At 41.1% G+C, this 16,241-nt stretch overlaps 1 protein-coding gene across 4 annotated transcripts in view; it reads right to left on the reverse strand.

Annotated features, from left to right (window-relative positions):
• Positions 1-16,241, reverse strand: part of tbl1xr1b (TBL1X/Y related 1b) — a 60,591-nt gene that overhangs the window by 20,236 nt on the left and 24,114 nt on the right. For all 4 annotated transcript variants that reach the window (XM_034104369.1, XM_034104368.2, XM_034104370.2 and 1 more), the window contains exons 7-11: positions 9,370-9,511; positions 8,385-8,448; positions 8,194-8,291; positions 4,702-4,762; positions 3,675-3,796 (exon numbers count right to left, since the gene is read on the reverse strand). In XM_034104369.1, the coding sequence (XP_033960260.1) occupies positions 3,675-3,796; positions 4,702-4,762; positions 8,194-8,291; positions 8,385-8,448; positions 9,370-9,511 (487 nt within the window). The remainder of the gene's footprint in view (positions 1-3,674; positions 3,797-4,701; positions 4,763-8,193; positions 8,292-8,384; positions 8,449-9,369; positions 9,512-16,241) is intronic.

Here is a 16,241-nt window from a genome sequence, read left to right on the forward strand (position 1 = left end):
ATATATGCCAATATATGGCAAATATATGCAGAATATATGTTGCATATATGTCATATTCAGGTTCATATATGTGGATTAATAGGAGATATACGTGTCATATATAGCTCATATATTTCCACATATATGCCAAAGTCAGGTTCATATATTTGCATATATCTCCTACATAATGCCTCATATATCTGTCTTTTTGCATATATGTCATACAGAATGCCTACATACTGTATATATAGGTCTTTGCAAGGTAATGTGGTAATGTGCATATTATTCCAAAGTTCTATATAACTACATGAATTAATCATTGTACTTATTTCCATTCAATACAGATTGAGGTTTGCGGATTGCCCAAGACAATTCAATGTATAAAGACAATATTGTTTGATTACGGTATGTTTTATTGTATGAAGCAACATTTTTAGTTTGAGCCACTAACATTAATCACATTCACTAAAAGGTAGTATTAAATGTACTGTACCAAATGAAATGTTTTCAATCCTATGTAATTTATAAGACCCTTAAATGAACAGTATAAACACATTGCTCCAAGGTCATTATAGCCAACTGAAACTAACAAAATAAAACTAAAATAAAAAGACAAACAGATTAGTTAACTGAAATAAACATGGCTGCATGTACAAAAACGAAAAATAAAAATCATGGAGAAAATGTCCTATTTGGTATGGATAACACTTTGGGGGAGATGAAACCTAGTTTCCATTTTCTTTTTTGCACTGTCATTTTAACCCATTAAAACCAGGAAAGCATCTTTGTCATTTTCAGCCATATTTTATACTTTAGCTATTCAAAAATAGCACATATCGCATCACTTCATGCCCGCTATTAACTAAAATCTTTGGTTCTGGGGGTCCCTCCCACACGGAAAGAAAGTATATGAACATATATGCCAATATATGGCAAATATATGCAGAATATATGTTGCATATATGTCATATTCAGGTTCATATATGTTCATATATGTGGATTAATAGGAGATATATGTGTCATATATAGCTCATATATTTCCACATATATGCCAAAGTCAGGTTCATATATTTGCATATATCTCCTACATAATGCCTCATATATAGCTCATATATCTGTCTTTTTGCATATATGTCATACAGAATGCCTACATACTGTATATATAGGTCTTTGTAAGGTAATGTGGTAATGTGCATATTATTCCAAAGTTCTATATAACTACATGAATTAATCATTGTACTTATTTCCATTCACTGCAGATTGAGGTTTGCGGATTGCCCAAGACAATTCAATGTATAAAGACAATATTGTTTGATTACGGTATGTTTTATTGTATGAAGCAACATTTTTAGTTTAGTTATTTCAACCAGGACCGGAACCGGATGTTTATATCCGCTCGACGTCAGCTGATCAGTTTAAGATTAGTAAATTATTCAATATTTGACAGACCACACTTCCACGCTCACCGGCAGGCACCGACTGTCCATCGGGAGGACCGGGAGGGTGTGTGCATGTGTGGCCCGAGCGAGTGAGAGAGAGACCTTACGTGCATTGTTGTTGTTAGCATCTGGTGCTAGCTAGCTGCGCTAACGGATACAAGGAGCTGTTTAAATGAAAACAGAGGAGCGACATTTCGCCACAACTGCGCCGAGCACTTGACTTTATGCAGGTAGCCAGACAGTGGGGCATTGTAGGAGAAGTCAGCACACTCAGCTCGGATAGTGCAACATGATTGCAGTTCCGGTTCGAGCATATGCCTTGAGTTGCACATAGCTCCAACGATCCCACACACCCACACCCACACACACACACCCACACCCACACACACACCCACACCACACACACACACACACACACACACACACACACACACACACACACACACACACACACACACACACACACACACACACACACACACACACAGGCTAAACTTATATGTGCATATATGTGAAACCTATATGTGCATATACACTGCACCCATATATGTACATATATGTGTGTGCATATATGTGCATATATGGATATATATGTACATATATGTTCAGAGACATACATGTAGGGGTCCAATTTCATATGTCACATATATGTGAAAATATATGTAACATATATTAAAAATATATATGTTCATATACTTTCTTTCCGTGTGGGATTGCTCATGTGGAAGTCTCCAATAGCCCCTTCACACACCTTGTGGTTAAAAGAAGTCCTAAATTCAGCCAAACTCGAGAAAATAAGGTGCATAGTGAGGGGCTCCCTGGGGAAATTCCACAAGGTATATACGGGAGCTGGACATGCCGGATGTCTCTGTACAATAGGGTGGTGGACCTGCTGTGTTAAACTGTGATTAGTGGGCGGCTGACTGACCAACAAGTGCTATGTTTTTATTTGATATGTCTTTTTGTTCCATTTATACACATTGTTTGATTTCTTTTTTTAATTTTTATTACGTTATTAATAATGGGCTTAGACTCAAAGCCTTTAGTTTTTGTTGTTGTTTTATTTGTCCTGTCGCAGTCCTTCTTTGTTTTGTTTTATTTATTTTGTTTTGTATCCTGTCGGTCTCAAATCGCACTGTTGTCATCCTACTTGTTTGCCAACTGCTATTGTGCCGTCGTTCTGGTTGTTTGTTTATAAAAAAACTAAATTAAAAAGGTTTTTTTATAAAAAATCGTTCTGTGTGACACGAAATAAATGGGGAAATCGTGTTGGTGAACACGAATCAATAGATTAATTTCGTGACTATAACACGAAATGCCGTGAGACTGGGTTGTAGCGTCCCATAGTAGACAGTTGTATGTTGTTAGAGTTGTGAATGAATGCTATTAAAAGGGATAGTTTGAAGGTGAAGGTGGTGTAATTAAATGTCAGTGTATTACCTACAGTACTGTGTTTAACTGCTGAGGGACGGGGTCAGTAGCATAACGTATTTTACCCAGATAAAAGAAAGGCTTACCTAAAAAATCCTTAACTGAACCCCTTATCTATGCTTTTTTTTTTTTTAAGCCACCAGACTCCACTGAGAAAAATATGAATCTGAAATTGCAGAGCACGGGAGCGGCTGGTTTATTGCCGACTGGATTGGTTGGTTTGTTTGTGTTATTGTGTATTAGTTTGCTTGGTTTGTAATCACACAACAACACAAACTAACTATCTAATTGAGGCAGCAATACAAAAGTAACTTCCGAATTAAAATAAAAAAAATGTTCAACAAAGTCTGGTGGCTTTGGCAATTATTGATAGCGCCTTCAGTTTCCCATCAGAAAGGACTCTCTTATGTCAAGGTAAAATAGTTAAATATTCTAAATATAGCTTGCACTTAAACTGATTCTAATTTCTTTTTTAGGTAGGCTTTAAGGTGGCTAAAATGTGGATTTTGATACAGTAAACAGTACTGTAGGTCATACACCGACGTTGGATAAGCACATAATACCCTAAAGGGGCATTCATTATTTTAAATCAGAAGATAAAGTTAGTAAGTGCCAGTATTCCTATTAGCTATCAGTGGCGAGTCGTCAGTTATTCTAAAATATAATATTTGAAAACATTAAAAAAAAATGTCAGAGGGCCTAGGCATAACAGTCATGGCTCACCACTGTTAGCTACTGTATGCAACAATGCGTGTAGAACAGAGTGTGTTTGGCCAGCGGAGGGTGTGTGTTCCCCCTGTGAGAAATCAACGTGTCCTGTCTCACCGTGTGTCCCTGGAAGGTCTTGACCGGTCTGTCCTGACCCAGCTTACACACATGGATGCACATGTCTGTGCTGCAGGAGGCGAACGTGTTGTTGCTCTGCCAGTCCACGTCCAGAGCCGGTGCTGTGGGGAGGAAGGAGAGCTTAGAGGCACAGAGCACCAGGAGAGAAGACCAGATGAACACGGTGCTATGACAACACAGTGGTGCAGTGATTACATATGTTTGTGACGTTAGCATCGCAAGCGCTCCTTCGATTGGTTTTTGGAATGTTACAGAAAATAAGCTCCGACTCATTTATGACACCTTCACGTTTTGTTCAGCAGGAGTATCTCCACATGTTGACACCACTTTGTGAATTTTAAAGCATAAATGCAATCACAAGAAGTAAATACCTAACATGTGGCTATGAAAACAAACCACATGACGGTAACATGACTTCAAATCAACACGCTAAGCTTAACGCAGTTAAAGCTGACGTGATTCGTTTAGTAGTCTTATTCAGTCACTTGTTCGCAACCGTTATTTTTAAGACGCCTAGAAACTCCAGACATCCACGAGTGGGGTATTTATTAACTTTTTTTTGTCGTCGAACAAAGCGGGAACATCTTGTGAGCTTGTGTTAACCACATACCTTATTTTGGGAAGCTAACCAAAAAGCGTTGCCTTGGAAACGAGGGTACAGGAAGTGTTAAAATGCTATCTAATTTTGAGGTGGAGGAACTACACCACACAATAGATTTCTTTATGCCATATTTGAATCTGATGATTCACTATTACCCTACTCTAAGGGCAGATATTGTTTTTAAACAAAAAGAAAAGCTTTCAGCACATTTATTTAATGGTCACTTTTGCACTGCAACATAGCAACCATGTCAAACACGGAGCTGAGTGCAACATGTGTACAGACAAGTTGGGTTGAGTGTGGCAGAAACACATATCAGTCACAACGTGTGCAAAGAACGTGGGTGTCACTAGAGTTTAGCAAAAAGTTAAGTCAGTCTAAAACAGAAAGCTTTTTGTCGCTCACCTGAGTGGAAAGGAAATTGTTGTTTGGCCTCTCCCGTATGTGCGTCCCAAATAATTGTGGTCTGTGTGAAGAAAGACATTCTCATTATTTAGACCAAACTAGTATTATCACGCACGCACGCACGCACGCACGCACGCACGCACGCGCACACACACACACACACACACACACACACACACACACACACACCACACACACACACACACACACACACACACACACACACACACACACACACACACACACACACACACACACACACACACACACACACACACACACACACACACTAATGTGAAGGAGGATATGCAAACAGTTAATACATCACAACTCACACGCTTTTTACCCCACCAAGACACCAAAACAGGGGTATTAAAATGTATTCTGAAGGTGACGATGACAGTGCTATTATTCTTCTGTACACTAGGTGGCAATGTTGAACAACAAAGGTTTCAATGTTGTCCTTTTCTGACCGGAGCATGAGTATGTTCATTGTGGTAAGTGATATCTGGTCAGCTAAGTAGAGGCTGACATGCAGGTATATCGATTAGTTTAATCTTTATATTGTTAAGGTTTAGAGTAACAAATATACAAGTGTGTTACATCAGATGTTGCAGAAGAGCCAAAACTTCGGTTCAATGTTTTATTTGTATTTTTCTTTGAATCGGCTGCATTAAAAGTAGGGGCTCTCTGAAAACAAAAATGCAGGGAGCAGCATTTTTTATTTAGGCAGAAAAATATGTCTCCTAACAACAGACGTCTTTTAAGAGTGTGTGAGTACGCTGAGGGTTGGATGGGTAGACAAACACAGGGTTCTCACCCAGGAGACCCACATCGTCAGACATCGTTTTATGTCCCTGGATGTAAAGCGTCGTTATAGTGTAGCTCAGGGGTTCTGTCCTGTTGATAGCTGTTGTTGTAGCTCAGCTCTGTAGGAAATAATTTGACTTTTCCCAAGCCCGTTTAGGCGCTAATTTGCAGTTGGTTGTTAAAGGTGGGGTCGTCATTTTGGAGAAACCAGCTCGAGTGCGCTATTATTTGAAAATACACATCTGGAAAAGATCTGCCACTTCCTCACAGAGCCCCGCCTCCAACACACACGAACGCGCACATGACCAATGAGGGCACGAGGTAAGTTTGTGCCCAGATGGAAGGCTGACAGGCAGGTAGGCCATCCAGTTACTTTAGCCGGGCCGGCTCAGATGATTGGTCGTGCTTTTTACAGAGCCACGGCTTCCACAGATGACATTTTTCTATGGATTTTTTGTCAAAGCACTTCAGATGTTCATTGCTATCGGGATGTTAAGAGCATTCCATGGAATATAACAAAGTGTATCTCGAGCCGGTTTCTCAAACTTACCTACCCCACCTTTAACTATAGCAAGGGCTTATTTGTGTGTTGGTTAAGGGAACATTTACATCAAGGGAATGTAAGGGAAGGATCACACCTCAACCAAAAAACACAAGGGACTTCAAACAAGCATTTTTAAGAAGTGAATCTTATCCTTCTCCAAGGTAGTAACTCCACATTTAAATCCCTTTACACTCTGTGAAATAAAACGGGCATGATTGAGTCTCTAGGTGAGAAGTGATCATGTTGCTTTGAATACATCAGGGAGTAGTGATGTTTGTTCCATCATACACAATCGACCGAAAGCAGATTAGTGTGTGAATCAATCAATAAAAAGTGTAACCTCACTGAGGTCAGACTATTGACCACGACAGTGCGAGAACAACGAGTCATTAATGTGTGGGATTCTCCCATTCCTTCTTCTGCGAATGATGTATTGAATACTTAGAGTTGCTGAATCTCGTCTGCGATGATGCTCTCTGCTTGGCAAATTAAAAAACAGCTTTTCCTGAATATATTTTTATTTCGTATATTCTCTCTTCAATGAAATGCATTACAACTGTATAGAAAGATTAGCAGCAGAGCCAACTGTCACAACCACTGGTTAATGCATTTCTTCTTAACCTAAATGTCGCCAAAACAGACACATTTGTGTTTTATACAGCGTCTCCCATATTGCATTCTGATATGCCTTTTCATATTTGTAAGGATGTTTTGTACCCAGTGGACATTGCAGGACGGTGAAGCGAGGCTCACACCAGGTACATCTGAAGGCAGAGTCCTCCAAGAAACACAAGAAGACTCACCGGCCAACTTCCTTGATGTGTTCAGAGAAAGACACCAAATGCAGCCTGAGACAAAAGGGCTTGCTGGAAGTATCAGTCAGGTAGAGCATCTGAAAAAGATCTGCCTGATGCTCCGCGGCGCCCAGAAAGATCTTGTGCAACTGAGCTCCACAAACAAGGACCAACAAGTTGCATCGGAGCACATGAAGGAAGACAGAGAGGCCCTTCAGATGAGCTTTGTGCTGACAGGGTCAAAAACCACGTGGAGGTGGAGCTAGGGAGTTCTCTCCAAATAGGATGAGCAGAGAATAGGCATCTCCAAATTGCCCATAACATCTCTCCCAGACTGAACGCTGCCGCGTCGAAATGGAGGAAAGCATCCTTCATCAGGAGGCAGAGAAATCAAGAGCTTCTCTTCTTGCTTCACTTGAGAAAGAAACAAAGCTCGAGTCTGCTCCGGAATGGACTCAGCAGGAGCTTAAGTGCATCAATCTCCACGACACGAGGAGACCACGTCCGTCGCTTCACAGCTGGAAGTATCAAATGGCACTCGTCTTTCCGAGCTGCAGACGCAAGGTCGAAAAACAAGACCCTCATGGCTGCACTTCTAAAACAAGCCACAGATCAGCTTGGAAACTATGGATTTCCTTTGTAGGAGAAAAAAGCAAAGACCTTCTGTGTGGCTCTGCTTACGGAGCGAGGACCGGCGAACATGAAGCTGGGCGACGCTCTAAGAAAGGCTGAGCAGAAGTTGGAGTGCGGTCGCATCCAGTGGCAGGACGACAGGTCCGCCCTTCATCGGGCCACAAAAAGCCTCCAGAAGACTCCGCAGCAGCAGGAGGAGCAGGGATGGCAGGAAGCTGAGAGCCCTGGGAGATCGCAGGCCGAGGAATCGGAGAGCCGGTTCCCAAAAAGAGGGAGAACTGGTTCCAAAAGTGCTTCAAACTCCCGGCTGGGCACCTGTTGCTGATGTAGGGATATAAAAAGGCCCACTGAAACACGTTCGATCCAATACATGCTAAACTGTTATTTGTTATGTTTATTTGTGATTTAAAATCTTAGGTAGCACAAGAGTGTGTGCAAATATTTATGAATCAGTGGTAGGCATCTATCTGAATAGAAATTGGCTTAACTGGTCTCGTCTAGATTTTATATTGGTCGCAATATTGGGAATTTGGTTTAAAATAGCATCTACTGCACTTCAATAAACACCAGAAAAGATGATAGTGAACATGCTTACCCGAAAGACTTTAACATTCTGAGGAACAAAGTGAATTAACTTGTTCTGTTAAAACATTTAATACCTCAATGATCTCAAAAACTTGTTTTAAGCGTTTATCAAACTGTTTGCCTTACCTTGTCTACACCAGCACTGAGGATGAAGTTTCCTTTCTTATTCCACTTGAGTGCAAATATAGGACCTTTATGCTGACCCAATGTACTCGCCAGGTTACCTGGAAATATGAAAATTCTTGTTATATCCTCAGCTAAGAAAGAGAATGGAAACATTTCATCATCTGAGCATCCCTGCTGAGCTTTGATCTTACCGTCTTTTGTCCATATTCTAGCAAAGCCGTCGTATGAGCCTGTTGCTAGCAACGTTCCCTCGCTCTGAAAGAAAGAGAGCCATGATTCTTATTAGAATTGAAGTCAGTGGCATTCAGTCTTTCTCAGTTTTATTTGAACATCCTGATTCAGGCAGGTTGAGTGTGATTTTATATTCCACAGTTTTTTAACGAGACACAGAGTGGTGGAGGAATGAATCCGTAAACCCTGGGAAAGATATGGATTTCAGCCGGCGTCCCTTCAGTTCCCAAGCCACGTCCCTACAGACTAAACTACTGCCGCCCCCCTATGTGTCCAAGAAACAACTAAGACGTAGTTAAATGAGACTAATGAATGTCATCACACCTAACATTAGCCACTGTTAGCTCAGCAGTGTTAGCGTGAAGTCATGTGACCGGGATGTAGTTTCTTTATAGCCTGATGTTAGCATTTTATATCTCCTGATTGCATTTACTGTTCAAACAATCGAAAAGTGGTGGTACTAGGTGGAGAATATCCTGCTATACAAAACGTGTAACCAAAACGTGTGTTTGCTACAGACCTTGTTTTTTTCAAATGTTCCCACAAATGCTATGGGAAAATCCCATTTAGTCCAGGGAGCCCTTGTAATGTTAACTCCCAGATCAGCCTACAGAAACATGTCCTCACTGCACGACTCTCTTAACACAACAGTAGCTAATGACTAAACTAAATATTAGTGCTGAAAATAATTTTCAGCTGAGCGGTAGAAAAAGTATTTCCCCCCTGGGAGAGACTCGCCCCCGTGTGTGTGTGTGTGTGTGTGTGTGTGTGTGTGTGTGTGTGTGTGTGTGTGTGTGTGTGTGTGTGTGTGTGTGTGTGTGTGTGTGTGTGTGTGTGTGTGTGTGTGTGTGTGTGTGTGTGTGTGTGTGTGTGTGTGTGTGTGTGTGTGGAAGGAATGCCTTCGGCAGGAGTAGTGGTCAAAGGGGCACACACACACGCACTCACATTCCAGTCTAGTGAGGTGACGTCTTTGTTGCTGGGTACGTCCTGGCCCCCTTCCCGTATGCAGTGCCTCAGAACCAGCTGGGTGGACCCGCCTGTGCTGTTCTCACTCAGGTTCCAGATCCGCGCTGTCGAGTCCCCGGACCTGCCCAGTCAAAACACACACACACAATCTAACGTTAGTCATGTAACATGGCTTCCATTCTTCAAACCAGTACTGAAATGTTATCCAACTGACCATCGCTGCTCTTGAGTAGGGCTGGGGTTTGAAAGCATTTATTCGAACCTGAACCCAGTATCAATGCCGTAAATCTTTCTAAATGACTAAACAACCCTTTTTCACATGATCTGTTGAGGAAAAAGGAAAAATACATTTTACAGGCACAAAACTTAATTGCGATTACGTGGCCCATAATGCACCCTGTCAAATGTATAGGTCTGTTTTTTTATTTTGGTGAGGCGTGCTCATGGATAGGAGCAGGACAGTGTGTGCACACTGTTGGGTTGGACACTTATATTAATGAGCCCTCAATTGTAGATTAAGGCAGGGGGAAGTTTAAAGACATTTTAAGGAAGATGATTAATAATTCTTTTTTCAAAGTTAAGTCAATTATTTTTACTCCCTTGGCTTCGATCCATGGGCTTGGAAGGAAATTCATATTATGGATTAACACTTAGCTGTTAATGATGGCTCACAGTAATGGCCATTTACAGTCGGACCAGGCTTTTCCTGGGATGGGTGTTGAAGGGGCAGTACATTTATCACACATGTTCATGCCCTTTTCTGACTTGTTAATAACTTCTTTTATTATTTAAGGTGTAGTCCACATGTACAACGATTTCTTCCATTATCCGATACACGTACTGCCTTTTAAAACAATCCTCCAATATGGAAAAAAAGTGTTAGATACTGTAGCTGTAAATCAACCTGAATCGCTTTCTGACTACTCTGTTTCTCAATACAGTGGAAGAGTAACGTTTTTATGAACCATGGAAAAGGTCTTGTTAGCAAGTTTAGAGCCAGCCCTATTTTGGATACATCTGCATGAAATATTTAGTCATTGGCGAGGCCTCACAACGCCAGAATCTCTGTCCTCCCAGTCTACAATAAAAACGGAGTTTCTGATCATCTTCATCCTGGAAGGGGTTTTACAAGATCTTCTTTGTCGGTAACCATAACGCTTTTTGAATGTGGACCAAATATAGAATATGTTTAAAAATACCAGTGTGTGTGTAGACTACATTACATTTTGCTGACGCAATCTCATGAGCACAAATCCTGCAGGTATATCTACACTGAACAAAAATATAAACGCAACACTTTTGTTTTTGCTCCCATTTTTCATGAGATGAACTCAAAGATCTAAAACATTTTCTATATACACAAAATAACCATTTCTCTCAAATATTGTTCACAAATCTGAAAAGATCTGTGATAGTGAGCACTTCTCCTTTGCCGAGATAATCCATCCCACCTCACAGGTGTGGCATATCAAGATGCTGATTAGACAGCATGATTATTGCACAGGTGCCTTAGGCTGGCCACAATAAAAGGCTACTCTGAAACGTGCATTTATTGGGGGGGTCCGAAAACCAGTCAGTATCTGGTGTGAGGGTTAGGGTAATGTTGTGAATCGAGTGGCCCATGGTGGTGGTGGGGTTATGGTATGGGCAGGCGTATGTTATGGACGACGAACACAGGCCACTCGATTCACAACATTACCCTAACCCTACCCCTCACACCAGATACTGACTGGTTTTCGGACCCCCCCAGACCCCCCCAATAAAGCAAAAATGCTCGTTTCAGAGTGGCCTTTTATTGTGGCCAGCCTAAGGCACCTGTGCAATAATCATGCTGTCTAATCAGCATCTTGATATGCCACACCTGTGAGGTGGGATGGATTATCTCGGCAAAGGAGAAGTGCTCACTATCACAGATTTTTTCAGATTTGTGAACAATATTTGAGATAAATGGTTATTTTGTGTATATAAAAAATGTTTTAGATCTTTGAGTTCATCTCATGAAAAATGGGAGCAAAAACAAAAGTGTTGCGTTTATATTTTTGTTCAGTGTATAACCAATCCAGGTTTAGTACTACTGCATTAGCTCACTTAAAGCCAAACCTTTTTAAGTGCAACGTGCAGAAGAGAGAATCTTAATATTATTTATCTTTTTGACCAAGGTGTCGTCAAAACATGTGAGTTTTCTGCTGCAACGGAATCGTTTAGACTCTTTGATGTCCTGATATCAATGGGGAGCTTGTTCCACCATTTTGGGGCCAGGATAGCAAACAGGCATGTTTTGTTGAGGGATACCTGGGTCTCTTTCACAGCGAGGGAGTAGCAAGCCTATTGGCCACTGCAGAACGAAGTGCTTGTGCATAACCAAGTCCTGGATGTAGGAAGGGCCTGATCCATTATCAGCATGGTAGGCCAGTACCAGTGTCTTGAAGCGGATACACTAGGCGCATGTTTTCAATGGATTTCTACAATAACAGAGCCAAGCCGTCTCATGCGGCTGCCTTGGGAAAAAGCGCTACACCCAGCATAGTTTTTCTAAACGCTTCACCTTCTTTTTTTTCAGCCGTTCCGAGTGCTTGAGCTTGAACATGTTTCAACTTTTTAGAAAAGCGCTGGTTTTTAACTGTGTTTGATGGAAAATGTCAATTACAACATTTGTTTGAATTGGGGACTAGTAAAGTGTGTGTTCTGCTAACTGACTCTCAAAATCAATTACTGCTTGGCGTAGTCTAATTTTTCCAGCCATGGTTTCTGGGTAAGGGCAGTTGGACCAATTTATTCATTTTGAATATATATATTCAAAATGAATAAATTGGTATATATATATATATATATATATATATATATACACACACTAGGGGTGTAACGGTACATGTACCGAAATTATTCGGTACGGGCCCTTCGGTTCGGTACAGGTGTGTACCGAAGTGTACCGAACTAATATAACGTTAAACGTAAAATATTGAGAACGTGAACCACTTTTTGGAAGTAATCTCAGGTGCTGCGTCGCAGCATTCAGAGTAATTTGCTCCCATTGTGTTCAACGCGTCATAGAGCGAGCAAGTCATTTCATTGGATGAGAGGCATACTATGAGAGCTGGTCAGAGGGATGCGTTCAAATGTAGTCAGTAATTTGAGGAACTGTCGGAAATTAATGGCGAATGCAGATAAAGTTGAGCTCGAAAATCCTCCAGCATCATTGAAGTCTCCGGTTTGGGAACATTTTGGTTTCGCAGTTACGTACAAGGATGACGGACAAAGACAGGTGGACCGAACCAAAGCTGTTTGTCGGCATTGTTCAACTAAAATTGGTTACTCGGCTGGCAACACATCAAACTTGCACACTCTTGAAAAGGCATCACCTGAACGTGAATATCACCGGTACCAAAAGAAAAAAGACTGAAGTGCAAACCCAACTCCCGCTAGCATTTAAGCCTCCACCACTCGCAAAAAGTTCAGACCGAGCCAAAGCTATTACAAACGCCAAATATCCTTATGTTGCCATGTTAGCAAAGCGCTACCTGGCTGTATCTGCTACTACCTCTGTCCCTAGCGAGAGGGTTTTCTCCACAGCAGGAGACATTGTTAGTGCCAGCAGATCTGCCCTTTCGGCAAGCAATGTGGACAAGTACATTTTTCTTTAAAAAAACATGAAAATACAATGACAAGCAAGTCCTAATGTCAAACTGGCTGCTTAGGTGCTAGTACAGTACAGTTCAAATATAGATTATTTCAGTTAATCGAAATGCTGCACCTTAATGTTTATTTTATTATATTTTGTATTTATTTGAGTGAATACATTATTCACAGTTTAATAAAAATAAAGATATATATATATATACCGTACTTTTCGGACTATAAGCCGCGACTTTTTTCCCCATTTTTTTTGTCCAGCTAACGGCCACTAGGGAACCTCCTAAATCTATGGATTTTACAGGTAAAATTAACCAGCTTTAACACTACGGGCTCTAGGACCGGTCCGCGCCCGCCACCTTTAAGCGGCGGGCTCCAGCAGGAAAAGCTGGAGGCCGGAAAAGAGTGAGACGGGTAGCGCGCCAAAGTAAAAGTGGAACCGAGAGACAGAACGAGAGCAAGACAGACGGACAATTTAGCTGCTGCGGCTTATATGCAGGTGCGCTTTATAGTCCGAAAAGTACGGTATATGTTTTGTTTTGTGAAAAAAAATTCTGCTGTACCGAAAACGTACCGAACCGTGACCAAAAAACCGAGGTACGTACCGAACCGAAATGTTTGTGAACCGTTACACCCCTAATACACACACATACACAAAAAACATGTGTTTTTCACAGACAATTGCATTCTGAAGCACTTTTTACAATTTACAAAACTTTCATTTAGGGGAAGTTATCAACAACCTCCACCATAGTGGGAACACTATAAAGCATAGACAGATTCCAACACTACTCTTGAGGCTATCTGTTTGTTATTTTCTAAAGCTAAAAAGTAAATAGTGCTGACTGCAAAAGATGAAGAAACTTTCCCCCAAAGACATGGTTCCCAAGAATGCAATAGTGAACTCAACGTAATTCTAAAACTAACCCTCTAAGTCTACTGATCTGTAAGTAGATTCATGGTTGCCAAATAACTGCTTAGTCTTACTTACTGAACAATAAGCTTTTAATCAATAGTTCAGGGCTCGAGCTTAAGGACGTCCCGTCGTCGAGAAAAATAGTGTCGGGGAGGATAAAAAATAATTTTGGGACGGATTTGGGACGAGAGTTAAAATAAAAATACCCTGCTAACTCTACTACAAACGGCGATGAAAATAAAACCGACTGCACGTTTTGTGTAGCACACAGTTATTAAACCTCCTTGTCAACATAAACACGCACAAAACATTTAGCAACCCGCGAAATACACACACATGTAGCTACTGCTGTGCCGCTGGCTGTCAGCCAGCCGCACAGCTGGCTGTGCCCGTGAATTCCTGGTCCGCAAATTCGCGGGTCTAGCTATGTACTGAGTGTGTATTTCGGGGGCTGAGTGATGTACAATGGCATCCCGTGGAGGAATTCTGAAATGTTTTACCGTTACATCACAAAAACGCACAGCAGAACCAGACCCTGGAGCACCGGTCTCTTTATTTACTTACTCCTCTTCATCCCCTATGGGTAATAAGGCTGAGAAGAGAACCCTCCCCCGTATTTAGTCCTTAGCAATATGCTGCGCCTCTCCCCATGTAGGGATGGGTACCGAGCCCCGGTATTAAACGGGCCCCGGGCCGGAATTATTAAAGACAGTGGTAACGTTAAGCTCCGACGTTATCAGACTTTTGATTGGTACTGGAGACATTTAAAAAAGATATGTCATATGTATTATTGCTACATACACATTATATCGCAGTTTTAGTTTCGCCAACTCCGTTTCTAATATGCAATAAGACTAAAACATGCGTCTATGATGTATTTTCGAGCTTTCCAATCCAGACGAGATCTCTCTGTCCCGTCTATGTGCGAGGGGGCGGGGCCGTTTGTAAAGGTCTCCTGACTGTGTTACAGACTGTCATCCTGGTTAGTGGTCACTCTGGGTTCTGTCTTCAGGACACAGTGTTGGATTGTTTTGTTAATTGGATGGGACTTGATTGGATTCAATATTAGAGTAATTTTCTCGTTTGTGTGTTTGTTTAAATATATTTTGCCTTTGTTTATGTGAAAATAATGTGTATGATGTCAAATAAAAAGGTTGATGGATTATCATCTAATGATTTGTATGATGTTTTATTTATGTTAAAGGTCACTTTGAATGATTTTAACTAATGGTAATGTAGAAAAACTAAAAAAAAAAAAAAGAACGGGACGGTCCAAATAAATTTCGGGACGGCTTAGATTGTATTTCGGGACGGTTCCGGGAGGATGGGGAAAAAAGTTAGTCGAGAGCCCTGCATTAGTTACTGCTGGAAAATCCGGCTCATTTACAGTGCCATCATGTAAAACATGCTTTGCTCTGTAACAAACATTACATAGATTTTTCTGCATGAGTCCATTCATCTAGAGAGGGATAAGCATACTGCAAAAACAATGACTTAAACCAACAAGGATTTGTTTAGTGGTGGTATATCAGAGAAAGACCTTTCCATCGACAAAAAAGCAATGGGATTTCTCCATAGGATTTTGGAAAATAGCTCGAAATAAGGTCTTTGGAAAACGAACCCGTTTGATAAATGCACGTTTTGTTCAGCCGGATAATATCCACATGTCTACCCTACTTTTATAATTTTAAAATCATAAATCTAATCGCCAGAAGCAAAATGCTAACGTTATGCTATAAACGAACTACAGCACAACTTTAATGTCACGCCAACTTACGATCGATATTCAAAAATACAGATTCAAAATGGTACAAGTTGAAGTGTTTGTTTTAACAGTTTGCAAGAGCGCAGGAACTTGCTTTCAAGCAGAACAGGGCAAACAAACTTAGCGGGAGTGTTTACGTGTTCGGCGTACAGCGTCCTCGACAACCTCTGTAGTCCTATTCAGCCACTTGTTAACAACCATCGTTTTTCAGGCACGTAAATCACCAGTGCAGAGCAAAACGTGATCCGTCTCTTAAATGTGTGTCAACCACAGACCTTATTTCGAGCTATTTTCCAAAATCCTATGGAGAAATCTCATTGACTCCGAGACGAGGGAACCAGTAGTGGTAAAATGCTAACTCACTTCCGGGTTTTAGGACTCGTCACTGCACTGCAACGTTATCCTTGAATTTGAAAGTAACCCGTATTTAAAAATCCTGTAAATGGTTTAAAAATTAATTAGCTGACAAAATTAGATATTTTTTGCTGGAACTCATGAACATTATTTTAAGTCATGCCCCGAATGATCTGATTCCGATTG

This window comes from Pseudochaenichthys georgianus, chromosome 17 (genome assembly GCF_902827115.2).
Source record: "Pseudochaenichthys georgianus chromosome 17, fPseGeo1.2, whole genome shotgun sequence".
Classification (NCBI taxonomy): domain Eukaryota; kingdom Metazoa; phylum Chordata; class Actinopteri; order Perciformes; family Channichthyidae; genus Pseudochaenichthys; species Pseudochaenichthys georgianus.